Source organism: Cyprinus carpio, chromosome B14 (assembly GCF_018340385.1).
Source record: "Cyprinus carpio isolate SPL01 chromosome B14, ASM1834038v1, whole genome shotgun sequence".
Classification (NCBI taxonomy): domain Eukaryota; kingdom Metazoa; phylum Chordata; class Actinopteri; order Cypriniformes; family Cyprinidae; genus Cyprinus; species Cyprinus carpio.
Window position 1 is genome coordinate 8,662,961 of NC_056610.1, and position 24,671 is coordinate 8,687,631.

Consider the following 24,671-nt stretch of genomic DNA (forward strand, 5'->3'; position numbering starts at 1 on the left):
GCATTTTCATAATCTTTTTATTTCCACAATTAAACATTAAATATTTAAAAAAATATATATATATTATAATCTCCCTCCTGTTTCACAGTGCAAAATACAAAAGTACAGCATATGGCTGATTCAGTAGTTATTCCAGACCAGAATATACAAACATCTAATAACCAAACAAACAACCTTCTGTGAGTTTTGATATGCAAGGGTACATTTATTAGAAAAATAGATATTGGTAGTTTATTTCCTATAATAATAATAATAATAATAATGTCTCAAAAGCAGACAGTAAAATGAGCAGCGTATTGATCAGAACACTTATAACATACAACCAACCAGATTCAAAACACATAAATCATCATATCACATGACAAAAACCTGTTCTAGAGATAAACCTATGTAGTGCTTATGCGGGCTTTGTTCAAAGCCAAAGTGAACTGCCTACCTAGACAGCATTTTTAGGCATCATAGACAGTCTCCCAGATGACAACTGCACAAAACCACTCGAAAACCACCAGACCGGCCTAGCAGATCAGTCACATACTATGATGCAAACATATAGTTTGGAACAGAGCCGTTATAAAAATAAGTCTTTCAACCACAATGGAACGATCTCACTTTCTCTCAAAGGGTTGGTTGAGTGTCACAGCCCAAAAACTCCAACCGCAGGGCAATATCATTGACCCAGCCTTTCGGTTGAATCCGTATAAAGCGAGTGAACAGGGGAGGATCAAACACGTTCAGTGCCTTTTCATCATACTCTCTGTTTCCCTCAAAGATCTACATCAGGATGAAAAAGAAAAAAAACACCATAGACATGAATTGGCGACTCTCATGAAACCAATCAAAAACATGTGCAGGTCATATTTCACCCGAAAATCAACAGAAATATATAAAGAATCATATTGATCATACAGGTGCTGGTCATATAATTAGAATATCATCAAAAAGTTGATTTATTTCACTAATTCCATTCAAAAAGTGAAACTTGTATATTATATTCATTCATTATTACACACAGACTGATATATTTCAAATGTTTATTTCTTTTAATTTTGATGATTATAACTGACAACTAAGGAAAAATCACAAATTCAGTATCTCAGAAAATTAGAATATTGTGAAAAGGTTCAATATTGAAGACACCTGGTGCCACACTCTAATCAGCTAATTAACTCAAAAACACCTGCAAAGCCTTTAAATGGTCTCTCAGTCTAGTTCTGTAGGCTACACAATCATGGGGAAGACTGCTGACTTGACAGTTGTCCAAAAGACGACCATTGACACCTTGCACAAGGAGGGCAAGACACAAAAGGTCATTGCAAAAGAGGCTGGCTGTTTACAGAGCTCTGAGTCCAAGCACATTAATAGAGAGGCGAAGGGAAGGAAAATATGTGATGGAAAAAAGTGTACAAGCAATAGGGATAACCGCACCCTGGAGAGGATTGTGAAACAAAACCCATATTCAAAAAATGTGGGGGAGATTCACAAAGAGTGGACTGCAGCTGGGAGTCAGTGCTTCAAGAACCCACTACACACAGACGTATGCAAGATTTCAGCTGTCGGATTCCTTATGTCAAGCCACTCTTGAACAACAGACAGCGTCAGAAGCGTCTCGCTTCAAAAAGGACTGGACTGCTGCTGAGTGGTCCAAAGATATGTTCTCCGATGAAAGTAAATTTTGCATTTCCTTTGGAAATCAGGGTCCCAGAGTCTGGAGGAAGAGAGGAGAGGCACACAATCCACGTTGCTTGAGGTCCAGTTTAAAGTTTCCACAGTCAGTGATGATTTGGGGTGCCATGTCATCTGCTGGTGTTGGTCCACTGTGTTTTCTGAGGTCCAAGGTCAACACAGCCGTATACCAGGAAGTTTTAGAGCACGTCATGCTTCCTGCTGCTGACCAACTTTATGGAGATGCAGATTTCATTTTCCAACAGGACTTGGCACCTGCACACAGTGCCAAAGCTACCAGTACCTGGTTTAAGGACCATGGTATCCCTGTTCGTAATTGGCCAGCAAACTCTCCTGACCTTAACCCCATAGAAAATCTATGGGGTATTGTGAAGAGGAAGATGCGATATGCCAGACCCAACAATTCAGAAGAGCTGAATGCCACTATCAGAGCAACCTGGGCTCTCATAACACCTGAGCAGTGCCACAGACAGATCGACTCCATGCCACGCGACATTGCCGCAGTAATTCTGGCAAAAGGAGCCCCAACTAAGTATTGAGTGCTGTACATGCTCATACTTTTTATGTTCATACTTTTCAGTTGGCCAAGATTTCTAAAAATCCTTTTTTTGTATTGGTCTTTCTTAAGTAATATTCAAATTTTCTGAGATACTGAATTTGGGATTTTCCTTAGTGTCAGTTATAATCATCAAAATTAAAAGAAATAAACATTTGAAATATATCAGTCTGTGTGTAATGAATGAATATAACATACAAGTTTCACTTTTTGAATGGAATTAGTGAAATAAATCAACTTTTTGATGATATTCTAATTATATGACTCGCACCTGTATTTGATTCTTATGATAAAATGAAACCTATCTTAGTGCTATCACTTTTTTTTGCCTAATGTACTTATTTATGCAGTCAATAATAATAATTGGCAGTTAATTTGGTCTCCAGCCAATCCTCCATTAATTTAAATTTTATAAAAATTTGAATTTTGTAGGGAAATGTGCTTAATCATTAAGAAAATAATGCTATAATGCAAAAAAGTTAAATTAAACCTAAAAAATTTAAGTTTATTAAAATACAACTAAAAACAACTTTTACTAATTCAAAATCTATTTGGTATCAATCAATAAACACAACTATAGCAGTACCTTTTCATGGTCTGTGCCCTGCTCCTTCACACTGGACCATTTGTGACCATCATTGCTAATAGAGACTGTAAATTCAGTGACTATCATTGGTTTCAGGACAGATCGGGCCCCCTGTGTGACCACCGCGGTCACTCTCTTCACAGAGAGAAAGTCCACCTGTAACCACTCATTAGGGTTATTAGTCTGCAGAACCAGAGAAGAAGAGAGGGGAGACAGAAAGAGACAAAATATAATATGATCAGTTTAACATAACAAACACCCATGTGCAGAATGAATGTGGATAAATCTACCAACAAATGGATCATTTTCGTCCTCATCATTTATATTTTCTAAGCAAATTGTTTTAAAAAAAAGACACTTCACCTTTAAGAAGCACTGATTTCTTCAGGTATAAATTGAAAGTTATTATACAGAAGAGAATTCCATGTGGAAAGGAGCTGTGCTCTAAATCACTCTAATGAACTCATAAATCCACCTGACTGACAGTGCTTGGCTCTCTGTGCAGCTCAAAGAGGAAGTAGAAAGACTGATAACTTAAAAACTGTAGAGAGACTCAGACAATGGAGGGATCGCCTCACTTTCACACAGACAGACAGGATAGAGGAAACACTCACAATGGGCTTATAAAACACACACAGTGTAGAAAGAAAATTCACTTTCACTCAAGAACAACATACAGTGATTGAATAGATAGATGGAGGGACAGATAGATAGATAGATAGATAGATAGATAGATAGATAGATAGATAGATAGATAGATAGATAGATAGATAGATAGATAGATAGATAGATAGATAGATAGATGGATGGATGGATGGATGGATGGATGGATGGATAGATGGATGGATGGATGGAGAGATACCTTGGGTCTCCATGCATTTGCTCGCCCCTCCTGGTGGAGTCTAGCGAGGTCGGGACTCCAGGACAGTAACCACTTGTTTAAGAATGAGGAGGCACTGATGCTGCTGCTGGGAATCAACCTGCGCTCCATTCCCAGCGGCATAGAACAACCTGACAAACACACAAACAAACATGCTTTCATCTGTTTGAAGCAGTGATTTTACTACCATTTTTCCATTTTTATTTTAATTTTCATTAAAGCTTTAGTAATTAAGTTGTGCATTTTGTCATTTTTATTTAATTATCTTATCTTATTTTATTTTTTACTTTTTCTTAGAATATATTATCACAAAAAAGTGTCAGGCTTAAACTAAAAGACATGCACTCTCTAGTAACAGTGATTTCAATATTTTTTTCTCAAATAAAGTCTGACTCAAATAGAGTCTGTTGTACTGTCAACATATTTATGTATATCTACATTCCTGTATATCAAAGCCAGATAGCTTGCTACTCATTTCATGTGCAAAGAGGTTAGCCAGTACTAAATAATGTACAAATGTAGTTCAGTTTTGTTTTTTAGTACATCAAGTTGATATAAATCAAAATACTGTCTTGCCAAATATTAAGATAGATAAAATAAGTTGGATAAAATATTTGATAACAATTCTCACTATTAACTAGTTGATTATTAGCTTGACTATAATTAACATACAGTATTGGCTGTTTATTAGTACTACAAAGCACATATGCAGCATGACCGTATTCTATGTCCCTAATCCTAAACTTAACCTAATTAACTATTAATAAGCAGCAAATCAGGAGTTTATTGAAGTTCATGGTTTGTTAATAGCGGGAATTGGACCTTAAACTACAGTGTTACCAAATAAATTATATGTAATAAGTTAATGTTTTTGATATTTCATTTAACATTTATTTCAAATAACAATTTTTTTTTCTTATGGATTTAGTTTTAGTTAACTATAACCCTGGTTTGAAGAACATATTAGCCTGAAAACATCTATACTGCAAGGGACTTGTTTTGGAGAAGTCTATCTAAATGTGCAGAAATATGTATTATTCAGCTCTCTCTATTAAAAGAATCTTTTTGACTCAAACTTTTCTCAGATAATAACTTTCTATTTTTATGTTAGAAAGTGCTGTAATCAATCAGTGTGTGTTAACTCACTATTAAGGTCACATCCCAGCAGCTCAATCCTCAGCGTGGGCTGCTTCTGAAAAGTCAGTGGATGAATTCGGATGTAGCGACCCACAATGGGTGGAGAAAACAAGTTCTCCTTTATTCTGGAACCGTCTATGTTTCCATTGAAGGTCTGATAACAATTAAACAAGAAAACAGATGTGAATAATACCAAAACTGTAAAAGATACAAAAATAGACATTTGTAATTAGCACTTTTTTAAAAATCGAAGCAAATCAGTTTCACTGCAAACATAATTTGTAGGAGTGAGTTTCATTGTGCGTTTCTTAAGATTGTGATGTTTAATAGGCAAAAGATTATATTTAATGGGTGGAGGGTGTCACGGTTATCTACTGTGTAGGAGCGAGGAACGCAGAGACGGAGGAGTTGCAGGAAATAACAGTCTTTTACAAACAAACCAAGGGTTACACAGGGTAGCTATATTTTGCTTTAGTGTTTCAGTAGGAAATAACAATTTACTTTTCCAAACATTCCTTTTACCATTAATTGTAATAATACAGTGAAATTTTTGTATACACAAGGAGTCTGACAGCAACCAGTGCTCCACCAAGAGATCTGATCTCATCATCATTAATCTGTCTGGGATTAAATGAAGAAACAGGAAAACTGAGACAGACTAAATCCAGAGGAACTGTGGCAATGTCTCCAAGATGCTGCTAGAAACCTTCCTGTAAAGCTACCTGAAAAACTGCACAAGTGCACCTAGGACAAAAGCTGTTTTAAATGCAAAGTGTGGTCACACCAAATGTTGATTTGATTTAGTTAATTGGTAAATTATTATTTTTGAAAGCACCCTCACTTTACAGCAGTGCCTAAAACTTTTTACAGTACTGTAGCTTTGTAGGTGGGTTTCTTGTAGCATCTTGGAGACGTTGCCACAGTTCCTTTGGATTTAGTCTGCCTCAGTTTTTCCTGTTTCTTCATTTAATTCCAGACTGTCATGGTTCATGGGTTCACTGTCTCATCCTCGCTCTGTTTGTGTGTGTGTGTGTGTGTGTGTGTGTGTGTGTGTGTGTGTGTGTATGTGGGAGTGGGCGTGTCACTGATTGGCGCTGAGCGCTCATCGGTCCCAGCTGTGGATCATTAACAGCTCTATATGAGCACTGCTAACGCTGCCTTGTGTTGTCAGATTCTTGTGTTGTTTGCCGTGTCCTGACAAGTGGATTGTCTCCTGTTTTTCGCTCCTTCGCTCTGTTCCTGTTTGGGCTCCGCTGTCCCTGTTGTAGGCTGCCCATTGCGTCCCTGTGGTACTCGGAAGTGCCTGCCATCGCTAGAGCTCGTTGTCACTCTCTCCTGGTGAAACTTCAGTGCTTACTGCTAAATAAACTCTTCTTTATCTGCACTTGAATCCTTCTGTTTTTGTTTCCCATGACACAGACTGGATGAGGATTAGATCAGATCTCTGTGGAGCACTGGTTGTTGTCAGACTTCTTGTGTACACAAAAATCTCACTCGAATATTACAATTAGTATTGCAGTATTACAATTAATGGCAAAAGGAAATGTTTGGAAATGTAAAACTGTTATTTCCTACTGACACACAAAGCAATGTATAGAAAATAACTGGCTTAAAACCACCATTTTTTTTTTTTTTTTTAATTTTTGGTGAAAATACTAATGGCCTAAGACTTTTGCACAGTACTGTATAACTATATTTATGTATATGTATTAGATGTTTTTACTTTTTTAAAATGCAAAGACATTAGGCAATCTTAAATTATGTCTCATTTATAAGTCCTAAAGAACAAATGTCACAAAAACAATTTCCAGATCACTTTTCACCCTCAAATCCAAAAAATTCAAAAAAGCCTCTGCCTCTTTGTATATCATATACAAACAGAAATGTAAAGATCTTAACAGCAATCAAAAAAAATAAAAAAATAAATAAACTACAAAAAAGTGTGAAAGAAATACATTACTTAATGCAAAGATAGTACTACTTCTAATAATAAAATTAATATTAAAACATTATTTTTTTAAAGGAATATTTACCAGAAAAAAAATATCTGCCTGCTAGAATTTATTTAGCAGAAAAATATAAATACACAACACAGTATTTCTGTAAAAAAAAAAAAGAAAGAAAGAAAGAAAATAATAAATTATTTTATATATATATAATTAGAGATGCTTTTGATTATTAATATTTAATGAAACCATTAAAATGAAATCCAGAAATTGGTAAAAAAAATGCTGAATTTGAGGGAAAAAATACATATTTCATAGGACCTTAAAACCGTAATTTATTATTTATATATTTATTTATTAAATAAATTGCTGTTTAATTTTATTGTTAAAAGATACAGAGGTAAAAAAAGGGGGGGGGGTGAGGATGGAAATGGTCTTTATGGTAATACTAAATAACAGTGAAAGAAACATTATAAGAGAACTTTGGGGAGGAAAAAGTAAAATGCTACAAAAAGCACACAGTATGGCCTCTTTAAATCAGTTAAGTTTAGAGAAATTCAGATGTTGGTACTGACGTAAGATGACTTGGTACTGTTTCCTCTGTAGATAGTCCAGTTCTCCTGGTCGATGCTGTAACTGACGGTGTATAGGATGGTGAAATACTCGCTCAGACCCATCGAGGTCTTTGCACCCTGAGTCTGAATGCCATGAAGAAGCATGGGCCTCAGCAGATCAACCTAACACGACACACAGAGTAACAAAGAGAATAGATATGGAAAGTTATCTCATTCTGTTTTTTAACAATGAATTTGTGCTTATTTACTAATACAATTTAAAACAATGGAATAGCAAGTTGTGCATTGCTAAAAATAACATCCGCAACCAAAAATCTTTTAATTACTTTTCAGTGTTAAGATTAAGATTTTATAAATGCCCAGAACTTTTCCAGGCCTTTCCAGGAAATCCACTATCATATAAAACCCTGCTAAAAATAGTGAATTGTTTTATATCCTACATGCTTTCAACTATTCCACTATTGAAGCAAAGGTTAAATCAAATCTACTGTGCAAACCTTTTTATAGTATTTAAAAGTATTTCCCACTTTGTCTTGCTGACAGTGAAAGTATAATGTGTCATGACTTGCTGACCGTAGTGCAAAGAGTCACTATTGTCTGTGACACGTTGTGAGATATGAGCCACAAATAAATCATTATGTGTTATTTTTAAATTTAAATATGAGCCATCACGGTCCATGACCGGGTAAGCATTTAGAACAGTTCCTTAAAAATGAGTCAAAGGACAGCATGTTACATCTGCAAACAAAAGATTTCTTTTACCTGGAGCCAGGAATCTGTGCCTCTGCCCATCCAGGCATTAATAGAGCCAGATAACTCAAGTCTGGCTAAACTTGGCTTCCAGTCACCTGGAAGAGAAATGGGATTTCAACAGTTCTATAACTGCTATTGTAAATCAGCATAATAGAATGATTTCTGAAGGATATGTGACAGTGAAGCCTGGATTAATGATGCTGATTTATTTTTATTTTTTAGCTTATTGAAATAGAAAATGAAAGTAAAATGAAACTAAAAACAGAATATAACTATAAAATCTAATTCAACATAATAACAAAAACTATAATAGTACATCAGTGATACTGCAAGAATATCCCTGTCTCTTACCAGAGTGGTCAGAGGCTGTTATTTGTTTGTTGTCAATCCATCCCGACTGCATTCCTAATGGCTGAATGCATCCTTTAAAACAAAATCAGTCAGTTTCAGGTGCCCTGTAACTATTAGTAACTCAAAACATGACTGCAGGATTCCAAGGAAGGTCCGTGACAGTCTCCCATAGAGGAAGCGAGTTAAAGCTCTTACGTGGGTTGTAGATCAGCAACTTGGCCCTCATGCCTGCCATCTGATGTTCTCCTATAGTGCACTCTATTAACCAGGTGCCTACGATGGTTGGCCTCATCTCCACCGTCCCAAAAACCCCTGCCAAATGAGACAGAATCATCATTATACACTGCCAGCCAAAAGTTTGGAATAAATAAGATTTTTAAAATATTTTTTGAAAGATTGTATTGTGTTCCAGTTGAACCGTTTTGCTTAAAAAGTAAATGCCTCCCCTTTTCACGTCTAATCCCTATTAACAGTGTTTACTGGAATGTTTCTCAAGTAGGTAAATACAGTATTTGTAATACTGTATAATTGTAAAATAATGGAAATCATTTCGAAATATTATCACAACATCATTTTTGATTAAGGCAACATATGTTACATTACACAGAAATACATTACTACAATTTTGTTTAAAACATCTGTAATATTTTACATTATTACAGTTTTTACTGTATTTTTTATATAAAAAAGGGAACCTTGGTGAGCATAAGAGGCTTCCATAAAAAACTCCCACACCGAGCACCAGAACTTGATGTATTTGTTTATAGTTTACCGGGATAGAGATTGAAAACTCCCATACGGTGTTCCTGATCTTTTCCGACTCCGAACGGCAGTCCGTGGAAGTGTACGGCGTGAAACTCGCCTTGACTCCCAACGTTGAGGAGGTGCCAGCGAGCCGTCCGGTACTGTTCAACAATCAGGCCAGGAAGCGTCTCTGACACGTAGCCATTAATAGCTACAAGCATCAAGAAATACAACACAACAATTATGGCTGTATTATTACGTTTCCTAAAGGCCAAGGTCATAGGTTCAGTTCCCAGGTAATGCGCAAACTAAAAAAAAAATTATACCTTGAATGCATTGTAAGTTGTTTTGGATAAAATCAGCAACCAAATGCATAAATCTAAATATAGATGTGTTGCCCTGAGTCATTGAATTTCAAAATTGTTTGTTTCTATTTCGAAAAACTGGCTGTTTGGAACATTGGCGGTTAGCTAAATTAGTTCAGCATGTTACATTACACGTCCTGTTTCTTGTACTAAGGAAAAGTAATAGAAAAGTGTTTGTGTGTGTGATTTATCCACCAAATTACATAAGTAACACAATAACAAGCACAAACACTCATGTGTCTGTTTGGTGTTATTAGCGTTGTCATAGAAACAAATCTTTTTTGAGACAAAGAACATAAACAGATCCGACTGGTTGTCTCGTAAGAGATGAATGCAATGTTAATCATAAAATATAAAAATATACCTGCAAACTTGTTGCTCGTCTCGAACCATGGGTCATCTACTTTGGCCTGGCAGGGAGGGGTGCAAAACTTCCTGGTGTTGTAGTCGAGGTACCAGCTCTTCCTTTCATCAAAGGTGGTGAAGAGAAGGAAGAAATCCGTCACGTCGGGCTGAAGCAAGACGTGTGGACGAAGGGTACCAGGACGACATATCAGCACCGGACCGATTAGACCAGAGTTTATGTCCTTCTCCTGTTGAATGCAGGAGGAATACAGAAGTTAAGTTTAAGTTTACATTTATATGTTTGGCAGACGCTTTTATCCGAAGCGACTTGCAGTGCATTCAAGCTATACTCTACATTTTAATTAGTTCATCCATACTCTGGGATTTTTTTTAATTGAGCGTCATTTGATCAGGCTTTTATTGTTGTGCTTCAACCTGATTTTGTTTCATGTGTTGCACATTGAATTACCATGTTGACGTCGGAGTAGTATGCTCCGGCCTTGCAGTCAAACTCTGACGCTGAGGGACCTTGTCGTCTGGAGATTCTCCAGTTGTAAACCCTCTCCTCCCCCGGAGGAACTGGATCACCTGGTACTTCCTCGGCCTTGGTGCCTTCTGGGCCCGTTCCAGGGCTAAAACTCCCCTGCATCTTATCGTACACCCCATGCAAGTGGAAAGAGTACGGTCTGGATGCCAGGTTCTTGAAAACCACTGTGGGAAAAGAAATGCAAGAAATTAGTAATAACAGTAAATGTGACTGCACCTTAAGAATGCAATATTGAATTAACCTAAAAGGCTCCTTTTAATAGCTCTTATTACTGAAGAAACTTACAGTAAGAACATCATTGATTTCTGCCTTCAACACAGGACCCATAATGCCGAGGTGCTCATCCAGTTCTCCTCGTTTGATTGGATGCTTGAAATCTCTGTCCTGATAGGCTCTGAAAACCACTTTTTTATAGGCTGGGAAATATTTTCTCATTCCCCTCCGGACTTCCCTGTGAGCACATGAAATATTCAGTGCAAGTACAATTGACCAAGCCTTTAAGGCCAGTTTTAGGCTTATTTTGAAAAAGCAATAATATTAATATCCTGATCTAAAACAGCACTGCATTGTGACAATTTTATTTATTTATTTATTTTTTTTAATTTTTTGACAAATAAGGATTTGGCCTTGTTTTTCTGCTCTCAAGACTAAAACTTACTATTTACAAACATCTAAATAGATTTGATTCAATCGGACACCACCAAAAATGAGATTTTATACAATTTGTAACATTTATATATATATAATTTCATATTATATTTGTGTGATTAGAAATATTTGAGAATTGTCTGCTAAAATTAACAAGGCATTTTTGCTCTTCGGACCAATATCTTATATTCTTTTGGTGCTAGTGTTAAAATTATGCAATTCCCTTACTATTGCATATTCGCCAATTTGATTTTATACAATATCTTATATTCTTTTGGTGCTAGTGTTAAAATTATGCAATTCCTTACTATTGCATATTCGCCAACTGGATTCTATTTCCCAGTTTAAAACTCAGATTAAAACATATTTGTTTAGATTTGATTGTTTAATTTATATGTTTGTGTTTACTATTTGTGTTGTGTTTATGCTATTTGTGTTTCAGTGATTTTGCTGTAAGGTGTCCTTGAGTGAATTAAAAGGCACTTATAAATGAAAGGTATCCTTCTTATTATTATTTAAAATTTGAAACATTAGAAATTCTTTAGAATTATCCACTTAAATGACCAAAAATATGTTTGTGGCTCGTCAGAATGTTTTGTTACCTTGGTTTGATGAGTTGAGCTGGTTTATTGATCCCATAATCCCACATGATTTCCTCTGCTGCGATATAGTAACTTCTGAACCTTGATTCCGTGGACCTAATGCCGACATTATCTTCAACATGATGCCCCAAATCGAGAACACTTCCTTCATCTCCATAATCATCATAGTCACTTGCCAGTGATCTCCTGCCATAGGTCTGGTTATCTGATGAATTTGACACTGGCTCCAAAACTGATTCCAAATCTGGTTGGAACTTCTTTGGATCTTTGTAGTCATAGTTATGAAGATTCAAACTTTCCTCCATCTTATCCTGCTTTAGACCAGAACTTCCAGAGTCTTTCAGAACTTCATTGTTGCTCTGAACTTTGGCATCCACTTTGTTTATTTTTTCTTTGCTGACGCTCCACAGCTCCACATTACTCACTTTCTCTGATTTCTCTTCCGTAGAGTCGTTTAGAAGTTGGTTATTCAACGGGTTTTTATCTTTAAAAAGTAATTTTCGAAGGAGGTCATTTGCTGGATGAGTTTTATTGTCATCATCTTCATTCAACTGTATGTTTGCGATGTTCATATTTTGATGTTCTCCTGTTAATGCCTTGTTTTCTGTTGTATTTGATAGGACTGTAGGATCAATCACGTTTGGCCTTCTTCTGTGAGGCTCAGATTCATGGTGGGACCTTTTTTGACGTTCCAATGAATTTCCGCCCATCTCCCCGTCCAGTTGATCCAAAATATCCTGTGGAATACCGCCCTGTGATAACGCATCCAGATCTTTTTCCCGCTTTACGGGAATATATCTTATCTCACACACATGAGTTCTGTTTTGTCTCTCAGTGTCTGAGCTCATGTTTTCTCGGCCAGTCGCAGAGTCTGTCACAGTTCTGTTTCGGCACACGCGAACAGCGATAGTGTGGTTCTTTTCCTTTGTGCCTCGTGGCATCGGGAAATTCTGTTCAAAGAATTCATTTAACTCATCGTAGTCTTCATTGTCCACCACAGGTAGGACTCTTTCACAGTTAACAACCGTGTAGCGAACACTCATGCCTCGCTGTTTCAGAGACGGGTCAAATGCGCTGACCTCCCATTCACCTACAAAGTTCAAATATCAAACTTATGAACATGGTATCAAAACTGGTTCCTGGTTTAATTATAAACAATTCTTATATTCGTCTTCATAATCTTTCATTGATAACTTGATCCGCCCCAAACAGCATTTTTTTTTCAATATATACAATACATATTGTTTCAGTGCATCTTTACATTAATAAACAGGAAAAATAACTTAATATGGCAGAGTTAATCAACTGTAAAGCAGCTCTACAGAAGGTTATAGTGTCAATAGTTCTATACAGCTATAAGCTGCTCTACAAAAGGAAATAGTCTTTTTTCGTTAATTAGTTTTTATATTTTCCTTTTTAATTTTAATTTTACTTTACGATTTATTAATTTTGATGTTTTTTTAAAATACACTACTGGTCAAAGTTTTGGAATATAATTCCACATTTTTTAATGTTTTTTGAAGTCTATTCTCACTAACACTGCATTTATTTGATCATGAATACAGTAAAGACATTAATATTGTGAAATATTATAGAAATTTTACAAAAGTATTATATTATTGCAGTGTATAACTGAAATAAATGTTACTATATTTTATTTTATTTCAAGTCATGCTTATTTAGTTTTTAACGGTTTTAATTTTGGTTTTATTTAATGATGATAACCCTTCATAAAACCTTCTATTTTATAAAGCATCCACTCCAGCCAATATCTTGATACTCTTACCTAGCATCTCCACTTCAGTGGTGACTGTGTCTCCAGTCATTGGGAAGAGCGTGAGGACAGTGCCATATGTTTTATCCTTCTCAAACGTGTTTCCTGTGAAGTAAACTGACAGGAAGTTGTTTTGTATGCCAATGCTTGCCACATGCCAGAGTATGACATCGCCAACACACATCCTGAATTGTAGGTGGTTGAACATGAACCCGTTCACAGCTGAAACACAGACAGAAACTCAAAATAAAAAAGTGATTTGCAATTTAACTCATGGAAAATGGAGATCAGTCCAGTTTTTAAGTAATACAAATAGCCGAAGCAATCTCAGGTTACTCAATAATTTACATCCAGAGACTAAAAATCAACACCCACTGTGCATGACATTTGAATTGTAGAAATCTGGATCATTGCGGTCAATCTTAGTTGGATCTTCACTGTTTTTTTTCATGTTCTCCTCAAAGTACCAGCTTCTGTTTTCATCAAACACAGTGAACAAGAGCTTCTTCTCTTTATCTGAGGTTACCTGTGAAAACATATGATTAATAATTTCCATCCATCCATCAGATAAACCAACATACTTTAGGCTCAATTTAAAGGAGTGCCTCTACCTACATTTTTGCATAAAACTATACCTACACACTATACCTTTTATTCTTTTTTATACAAATTATGATTAAGAGGCAGATTATTTAGTAATAAAGGCTTATTTTCACACAGTTCCTTCCATGGTACTATGTTATAACCTCAAACACTTTTACCATATTGATTAATTTGTAAACTAACACATTTTCTTGTTTAGCTCACTATGTATGGCTTGTCTGCAATGGTAAACTTGCTTGGTAGTGCACCCGGTATAGCAATGCACTGTGATGCGAAGTGCTTAAGTACGAGTCCAGTGAAACATGAGTCACGGCAAATAAGCTCAAAGACTTAAAGGTGGTGTATGTAAGATTTTGACTCAACTAAAGCATAAAAATACCATAATATATTTCCAGATATTTAAGAAACATGCTAAGTTAACACACTTGTTTATCTGAAAAAAACAATGCTACAGTTATTCTCCTTTGAAAATGTGTGTTCCGGGCCGGAATGTCGATCTTTGTTTTGGTTTGTGAAACCCGCCCCCTGCCAGTTTATCCAATTGTATTTCAGCACCCCGGGTTGCCAGTTGGTGGAAAACACAGCATATTTCATTTCATTCATCGTCAAGTGTGCTCGTTCCTGTTTGTGTCGTCAATCTGGCAACCTGCGTGTGTGTCCATTCTGAGGAGGAGGGGCCAGGTGAAAAAAACCTTCTCCAATATTTTGAATTTGGACTGCAATACCTAGTTCAACCACTCGGTGTCAATCCTACATACAGCACCTTTAAAGAAGCAAGCTAAAATGACATGGTTTATTCAGCAAATGTGTTTTTATCTCACTTTTGCATTTAACATTCGATTTTAGCACCATTTACTGGACATTACACTTTCTAAGTTAAACTACTTTGCAGAAATGTTGCTACAAGCACATTTTTCCAGTCAGTCTGGGTAGAGATGAACAGATCTACATCAGAGTTCCTTCTTACCACTCTGCCTCTTTTGTCCAGAGACTGGGATTTGCAGATGATAAGGGGTCCCACCAGCCCGGATGCCACATCCCGGATGGGATCCACCATACTCTGGTATAAGTGTGTGAGGCATCGTGGGTCAGCTTCTGTGGGTCCATCTTCAGCTGTCAGTTTCCAGAGGTATGTCATTATCTCACCTGGGGGAACGGCCAAAGAACGAAGGTCCACCTGTTTGTCTTCAACCCACAAAGAAAGAAAAATCATTAAAAGTTAGCTTGCATCCAGCTGACTAGAATAACTTGATACCAGGGTTATTAGCATTATTAGGTAATGCACTAACTAATGTTAACTAATGTGACCTCATTGTAAAGTGTTGCCTATTTTCTGTATAATGACACTAAACTGCATAACTGTCTGTTGTCTCAGGCAAATGGTTTTACATTTATGCAGTTAGCAAATACTTTTAAAGATTTTTTACAAAGCTGTGCTGCTGCTGCTGCTGTGTGTGTGTGTGTGTGTGTGTGTGTATAAAAGTGTTTCCCTTATGTACAATGTGAAAATGTACAATGAAATGCAATGACTCATACCCTTGTTTGTGTTCTTCAAAGGCTGAACACTGGTCAGGCCATTTGGATAAAGGTTGAATGGTCGACTGGCCATATTTTTAAAAACAATCTGATAAGGTATAAAAAATTAGTGAATTTTGGTACCAATTGATTGAAATGGAAAAGATCAACCAATCCATGCAAGTTTTACACTACATTTTTCGTACAAGTCATATGGACTAATTTTATGATACATTTACATCTTAAAGCTTTGGTACCAATTGATTGAAATGGAAAAGATCGACCAGTCTTGAAAGAAAGAAATGCCTATCCCTTTAAATCCACATTCCCTACCTGAAGTTTGTCTCCCACTTCCCCTCTGAGCTCTGGGCCCATCAGCATTTTGCCGGTGGTTTTCTTAGTGAAGGTCTTGTCTGTGTACTCCACGAAAGCCACTTTCTTATAAACACCACCCAAGCGCTGAGGCCCTTTTCTGAACCACTCAGATCCTGCTGCTGACGACGATGAAGTCCTGAAGCATGAAAATCAACATTATTTTCATTCTGTTTGACATCAATCATTTCAGGGCATACTCAAAGTCGTACCGATCGCCGCTTTGAGACGAATAGTCCCAGTCCATCTCCTCTGCAGCGATGTAATGAACCCACACTTTAGGTCTTCCCTTGGCACTTGATCGAAGCACTGATACAGGGCCTCCTTGCTTGAACACAATGGAGATCATGTTGTCTTCATCCTCCTCATCATCATGAATGACGTTTCGTTTGTCTGGGATCGGGGCCACCACAGGGTCAGGACAGTTGTCAACAGTGAAGAACGCATTCATACCAGCTAGAAAAGAGAGTTAAATCAAACATCAGTGATTTACATTCTTATTCAATTGCATTTCTAAACCAAACATAACTTTTTACTTCTTGCAAATTCATTTAGACCATCAAAGTACAAAGCACATATTTCTCAGGTCATCTTGATCTAAATCTTTCACCTTATTAAACAAACAACAACCTCTTGTCCAACAAATGCCTGTATGATTGCCAATCAAGCTGTGCGATTTTGCTTCACTTTTACTTAAAATATCTGATTTAAAAAGATCTATAACTTAACTAGTCACAAATATGATCTCTTATCCAACTGAAAAGACATAATGCAAATCCTACACTGCTGTAAAAAGTATTCATGTTGTTGAAAGAAGCCACTTATGCTCACCAAGGCTGCAATTATTTGATAAAAAAAAAACTGTAATATTGTGAAATAATTATTACCATTTAAAATGACTGTTTTCTATTTATTTATATATTTTCAAATGTAATTTATCCTGTGATGCAAATCCTAATTTTCTGCATCATTACTGCAGTCTTCCAGAAATCATTTTTATTTGCTGCACAAGAAACATTTCTTATTATTATCAATGTTGAAAACAGTTGAGCTGCTTCATATTTTTGTGGAAACTGTGATATATTGGTTTTCAGGATTCTTTGATAAAAAGAACAGTATTTATTTGAAATAGAAATATTTTTTAACATTAGAAATATCTTAACTGCCACTTCTGATCAATTTGATACATCCTTATTGATTAAAGTATTAATTTCTTTCAAAAAACTTTACCTCAGCTTCAATGCCTTTATTTTATCTTACAAAGTAAGTAGTGATGATAGCATTATTATGACATTTTTACATTGTATGAGTCTTACCTGTCTGATGAGAGTGGATCTTGCAAGAGATCAGAAACTTTCCGGTAGCAGATGGCTTCATGAGGGCTGTAGTGAAGGTCATGGGCGTCATCTCCACAGTTACCTGCTTGTGGTCGAACACCTTTAGTGTGTGTCCTTCAAACTGGATGCTGTGGATCTCTGGGGTCGAGCCAAGACCAATAAGATGCCAGGACACCACTGGACTCTTCTGGCACACAGTTAGACCTGATGAAACAGAAATTACAGAATATGTTTGAGAATTACACCTGTAAAGAACATGTCCACCCCAAAATCACAAATAAGAAATGAAGGGCCAGATTTACTATAACTGTATGTATTATTAAATGTATTATTAAAAATGTATTACTACTGTCAGGATTTACTAAAGATGCGCAGTGGGAAATTAGCGGTGAAAAGGCATGGGACACAGTGATCTCTAAATATATCTAAATATAATATACAATATAATTAAAATCAATTAAGAAAAATAAAAATAAATTAAGAAACTTTTTAAATTATTATTTTTTTTTTTAAATTCCTCTCCCATTGGCACATTTATGGAATTGTGCTCTAACGCTAATTGCACTGTTTAGTAAATCTGGCCCTAAGAAATTAGAATTGTACCAAAATGAAAAATAAGAAGTGTCGCTACTGGTTAAAAAATTTTAATATTTAAGATTTTTAAGATGCTTTTGAAAAAAGTCTCTATAATGCAGGCTTGTTGCATTATATACAGTAAAAAAAAGTAATATTGTGAGGTATTTTTACAATTTAAAAAACCTGTAATGTAAATAATATAATTAATTCCTGTGACACAAAGCTGAATTTTCAGCATCATTACTCCAGTCTTTAGTGTCACATGATTCTTTGCATCAGTACGATTTTTTTTAAATACTTTGATTCAGCAATGACACATTAAATAGATAAAGGTTGACAGTAAAAACATTTATAATGCTACAAAAGGTTTCAATTTCAAATAAATGCTGTCCTCTGTTTATCAAAGAATCCTGAAAACAATGTATCCCGGTTTCCACAAAAATATTAGGCAGCACAACTGTTTTCAACATTGACAATAATCAGAAATGCTTTTTTAGCAGCAAATCAGCAAATTAGAATGATTTCTGAAGGATCACGTGACACTGAAGACTGGAGTAATGATGCTGGAAATTCACCGTTGCATCAAAAGAATAAATTACATTTTATAATATATTAAAATAAAAAACAGCTATTTTAAATCGGAATAATATTTCACATTATTACTTTTTTACTGTATTTTTTATTAAATAAATGGAGCCTTGGTGAGCATTCGAGACTTATTTGAAAAACATTAAAATAATCTTATTACAAACATTTGGTTGTGTATATTTATATTTTGCATAAAGAAAATGAAACTTTTTTTAGTACCTATAATATACTTTTTGCATTAATAATTACTGTAAAGTGAAAAACCTCAACCTTAAAACGTTAATTAAAATGTATTATTACTGTAAAGTGAAAAACCTCATTCTTAACACAGTACTGAATGAGATTCTCAGCAGCTGCTCAGGTGTGGTGTCGCACCTGGTAATGTTGAGTTAATGTATCCATTGATGGTGTGGTACTGGGTTGGACTGGATGTTTTCTTCAGTTTGTCTGCTCGGCCAACTTCCCGGTACCAACTTTGACTCTCATCGAAGACAGCAAAAAGCAAAATGAACTCCGGAACCTTCCGCTGTCTCTCCTCGGTCAGAGCCTCTGAGAGAGGTCAAATGTTAAAGGACACGTCAAATATACAGTACACCAGCTTTCTCATTTCAGTACAAAATGTCAGTGAGATTTTGCGTGATATATTTGACAAATCCCAAAAGAGAAGCACAGTCACACCTGTTTTACAGATCAGGAGAGTCCCGACGAGTCCGCTGTTGAAGTCTCGGACGATGTCCACCTGTGATGAGTAAATGTAGGTGAGACAGTCTGGATCTGATGTGGTTGGCCCGGAGTTGGGGGAAATGTCCCACACATATTTGTAGTAACCACCAGGAGGCACTGCATCGTCTGCTCGCTCCTGAACAGAACTGGAGTCCTCGTACCCCGCGCCTGCCGTTGAAAAGCAGAAGGATGTTGAGGTTTATCTTTACACATTATGGGTTTTCAATCCCATCAGGATATTGCTGTATATCTCACAATACTGCTTTCGTTTTGCTGGGTAAGCCCGAAATTACTGTATGCTGGTTTATACAGGAATTCACATGTATTTTAGGCTCTCTGGAATTTATTAGTATCTCCAGTGTTACAAAACACATTACAGAATTCCAAAACAAGTCTATAATGATGTTGCGAGTTCAGTCTAGAAACAGTTTGTCATACGAGGTAAAAGTTTTGACAGTCTGGAATTAAATGATTTACATTTCAGAAGGGGTTTTTCGCAGCAATGTGATAGAAAAACAGTTTTGGTTCCGAAAATGTTCCAATAGGTAATTCTTAAAAGAACCACTTTTAGAACATTTTAATAATCTAAAGAACCTTGTTACATTATAAAGAACCTTTTGTGCAATGGAAAGATTTCATGGATATTAAATGTTCTTCATGGAACCATCAGTGCCAGTAAAGAACCTTTATTTTTATAGACTGAATAAATTGTTTTTAGATTTACCTTCCGAATGTTTCCAGTACTGAATGCCGATGGGAGAAACACTAAAAGATTGTGATGCAAAGTTTTTGAAGTGCACCACAACCCTGTCGTTCATCACTGTTCTGATAGTCGGGCCTTGAATACCTGAAACAGATCATTTAATATTCTATTTATTCAGTTCTAAACCTTTTTTTTTTTCTATGAAGCAGAGATTTCAATGCTTATACTGACCAGCCCATGGAGGTTTTGACTTTGGTGTTGTAAAAGTGGAATCAGTGTATTCTGTATATACAGCCTTGATGTATTTCTGGACACCAGATGAAAATTTCCTGTTAGGAATAATTTTGCTGTTACTAGACATATTTGCAATACAGTGCAATGCAACATAATACAACGCAACATTAATAATCCACTCGAGTTAGCTATTCATTGAAAGAAATAGTTCACACACAAATATGAAAAGAAAATGCATTCATCGTCAGGCCATTCACAATATAGATGAGTTTGTTTCTTCATCAGAACAGATTTGGAGAAATGTAGCATAGCATCACTTGCTCTGCAGTGAATGGGTGCCGTGAGAATGAGAGTCCAAACAGATGATAAAAACAACAATAATCCACAAGTAATCCACATTTGTGGATTATTGTGATGTATTTGTGGATTATTGTGCTTTTTTGCATTAATGTATACAATTTTGAAAGTGGTGATTTGAAGTTAAAAACAGCTTGATGGATTCTAACAAACACACAGCTTTTGGCTTCGCAAGACATTAATTGATGGACTGTAGTCGTGTGCATTTCTTGTGGATTATTGTGATGTTTTTATCAACTGTTTGGATTCTCATTCTGACGGCACCCATTCACTGTAGAATATCCATTGTTGTGTTAATGCTAAATTTCTACAAATCTGATGAAGAAACATATTCACCTACATCATGGCCTGAGGGTGAGTAAATGTTGAGCAAATATTCCTTTTGGATGAACTGTTCCTTTAATAATTATACCAGACAAAGTATTTCAAAATTTTAGTACCCACTTATAACAGAACATTTTGTCTTATAAAGGATTATAATGGTTGCAAGAGATATGCATATTCAGCAAATGATCTGCTGTGGTTTCACACTAATGTGAGCTGTTATCACACTCTGTTCTAAAAACACCCAATCAAAGCATGTTTGTTCTGACCACATATTCACTATTCATGGACTGAGAATCACCACAAGAATATATTATGTAAGGGATCATGTACATCCATCCACATTTGTTATGCTCTGTTTAACTATACAACTTGGAAGCATAATTGAAATTTGGACAGCCCTAAAAGCTTTCGTCTTTGAGTGCTGCTGGACTGAGTCCATGCCAATTAATGAAAAGATCAAACACTTTCTCAAAGCTGTTTTCTTTCTGTAATTACTAACTGATGACATTATGCTTGATGGTCAGATTCCTGTTTACTCTGATAAAACACTTACTGTTAGAACAAGGTGGTGTTTTGAGAACACTAGCAAAATTTGTATAATAAAAGACATAAAAGGTGTATAATAAATCTTTATGGGTAGCAATAATTGAAAAGCATGTTTGTGCATGTGTGTGCATAATAATAAATGTGCCCACCTTTGGTTTGCAGTAGGATCTGTTGTGTCTGTAAACACATATTCCCACTTAGTTTCCACTGCTGCGATGAAGAACTCCAAAGTCTTCGCCAGGACACAGGAAGACTTCAGACACACCGTGAGGGAGAGGAGGAACAGAACAAGCTTCATCACTGGAGCACAAGTTAAACACGCTGACTGAATGAAATGCTGAGATGCTGTCAGGACATATTTAACTGCCCAGGAAAAGGGTTTAGGGAGGAGCCAGAGAGAGAGAGAGCGTTTATGATAATCATGAGTACCTAGTGATGAACGTTTGAGTCATAGAAAGAATGAAGTAAGAAAGAATATTTAAAGGTGCACTCTTGCAAATAGTATTTTTAGTTCTTTTTTCCTGAGATGCAGATGTTTTGGGTAATCGTAAAAGTGATGCTTGTCATAAGCACTAACAGTCTTAATCATTTACACTTAATGTTTAATTACATTAGCTCTGGAAATAATGTACCATTTAAAGCAGAGGTTTTTCAGCTTTCCTTAACCAAAAACAAAATGGGTTAAATGTCAAAAAAAGAAAGTTTTTTTTTTTTAAGGAGGTTTAAACTCACACTTACAAAACTTACAAAACTATCAATGATGTGCTATTTTTGACCAAAACTCCAACAAAGACATAAACTTTTTTCTTTTATTGTTTTAAATGGCTTAAATTTTGCCATGAACCATGATAAGCCATATAAGCTAGTCAGTTTCTGTGAAGTGAAGCTCATATATATATATAATGTGTATGCAAAGTACAAATATAGACTTTTTTTGTGAATAGTAGTATAAAGTGATCGTTTGTTAGCAACTCAGTTAACTCCACTTTACTAAGTTAACTCGGGAAGTACATTTTTGACTTTACAGCTCTCCACGAATTCTATTCTGTCTATTTCTTAAAGAACCCATGCGGCTTGTTTATGTAATAAATGATTTGCACATATCCAAACAACACATTATTGTTCATATTTTGTTCCTGTGATATTTGGTTTCAGTCCATTATACGGCGATATGACAGTATTGACAGCGCGGAGAGAGATTATTATTTGTTTGTCAGGCGAGGAGCGCGTCACTAGTGATATCATCATTAGAAAACAGCGGAAAGACACTAATCTGTGTAGTCGGGTTAGTTTCTCTAAAATAAGTCACACGGGTGATAAATTGCGTAGGAGTTTAATTTCATCTTTATGAGTCGTTATGTATTTTAGGCTATAAAAACAAGTAGTGAGCAATAAAGAAAGACTGCATTTAGATCTCGTCTAAAGTCATGCTTCCGCTTTCAGTTTTCTCTTGTGTAATGAGGAAACATGTTTTCAGTGTAAAGAACTCATCTGCCAAATAAGAAGACTTGAACCTCATACAGCAGGCATCGACTGTAAGGACTAAAGCAACGCCGCCACCTAGTGGAGATGACGCGCACGCACTGTTACTTTAAATTTTATGTTTTTAAATGGCTTAAATTTTGCCATGAACCATGATAAGCCATATAAGCTAGTCAGTTTCTGTGAAGTGAAGCTTTTCATATATATCTAGTCAATATATAATATATATATATAATATAGTATTATGCAAAGTACAAATATAGACTTTTTTTGTGAATAGTAGTATAAAGTGATCGTTTGTTAGCAACTCAGTTAACTCCACTTTACTAAGTTAACTCGGGAAGTACATTTTTGCTTTACAGCTCCGCCTCCACACGAATTCTATTCTGTCTATTTCTTAAAGAACCCATGCGGCTTGTTTATGTAATAAATGATTACTAATTACTTTGCACATATCCAAACAACACATTATTGTTCATATTTTGTTCCTGTGATATTTGGTTTCAGTCCATTATACGGCGATATGACAGTATTGACAGCGCGGAGAGATATTATTTGTTGTCAGGCGAGGAGCGCGTCACTAGTGATATCATCATTAGAAAACAGCGGAAAGACACTAATCTGTGTAGTCCCGGTTAGTTCTCTAAAATAAGTCACACGGTGATAAATTGCGTAGGAGTTTAATTTCATCTTTATGAGTCGTTATGTATTTAAGGCTATAAAACAAGTAGTGAGCAATAAAGAAAGACTGCATTTAGATCTCGTCTAAAGTCATGCTTCCGCTTTCAGTTTTCTCTTGTGTAATGAGGAAACATGTTTTCAGTGTAAAGAACTCATCTGCCAAATAAGAAGACTTGAACCTCATACAGCAGGCATCGACTGTAAGGACTAAAGCAACGCCGCCACCTAGTGGAGATGACGCGCACGCATACACACAGAAATACTGTTACTTTAAAGTATTCAGTACCAATGTATAAGTATGCAGACATAACGGTAGCAATACAGTGCTGTTTTTGTAGAAGTAACGTTGTGTGTTTTTTTTTTTAAGAATCGCACTCAAGTCCCTCCTGCTGCAGGGGCCCGGACGCTGCCGTGACGAGGTGGCCGAGTGGTTAAGGCGATGGACTGCTAATCCATTGTGCTCTGCACGCGTGGGTTCGAATCCCATCCTCGTCGGTCAGTCATTTTTCAGTCTTGAAAAACATTTAGTCATGACAGTCATTTGGAAAAACCTATTTTAACACTTCTGCATATTATATCAAGACACCACAGGTGTCATAAAATGTAAATAATATATCTCACCATATTTACCCCAGTTAAAAATATCAGTACAATAAACCAAACTGTGAATCGTTTTCCAATACATCGTCGAAGAAGATGCATTTCACAATTGAATATGCATTGATTTGCATACATTTCCAGAACAGATATCTTAATATTGGATAAAGTCATTTCGTTGACATAGGTTTTAGTTTTAAAGGTTTTTATGTAGTTTAACATGTTTTTAGAAATAAAATGTTATATAAAGTGAGTGATATATGATGTAAACACCTTCAGATTACTACAAAGTTAGGTGCATGTAAATGATGGTGTAGATTTATGACGCAGTAAATGAGTAACCAATACTTAACAATAAAAAAGACATTAAAGATGTTTTGTATAACATCTTAAAGATGGAAAAAGGTAAAGTGTAATAAAATAAGCACTAAAATGTGTATTTGGGATGTTTTCTTTATATCAGTCTGAAAGACATTACTTTACAAAATTTCCATTAAAAAAATAAAAAAAATATAAAAAACACCCAAATGTCCTTTGT

General features: G+C 35.8%; 1 protein-coding gene and 1 non-coding gene across 2 annotated transcripts; one reads left to right on the forward strand and one right to left on the reverse strand.

Moving 5' to 3' along the window:
* On the reverse strand, positions 1–21,714 carry LOC109102588 (coagulation factor VIII-like). Its single transcript, XM_042737955.1, has 25 exons — positions 21,523–21,714; positions 20,141–20,238; positions 19,931–20,053; positions 19,162–19,374; positions 18,859–19,032; positions 17,299–17,523; positions 16,195–16,438; positions 15,944–16,121; positions 15,632–15,719; positions 15,063–15,280; positions 13,868–14,018; positions 13,505–13,714; positions 11,719–12,808; positions 10,754–10,919; positions 10,391–10,633; positions 9,941–10,169; positions 9,240–9,422; positions 8,663–8,779; positions 8,468–8,539; positions 8,126–8,211; positions 7,364–7,525; positions 4,852–4,996; positions 3,688–3,836; positions 2,826–3,008; positions 1–771 (listed from the first exon to the last, which is right to left on the reverse strand). Exons 1-25 carry the CDS (start codon positions 21,669–21,671, stop codon positions 616–618), a joined length of 5,052 nt encoding a protein of 1,683 aa, XP_042593889.1. The 5' UTR covers positions 21,672–21,714; the 3' UTR covers positions 1–615.
* Positions 21,715–23,949: 2,235 nt separating this feature from the next.
* Positions 23,950–24,031, forward strand: trnas-gcu. Its single transcript has one exon. It is a non-coding gene; the product is annotated as a tRNA-Ser (tRNA).
* Positions 24,032–24,671: the final 640 nt, after the last annotated feature.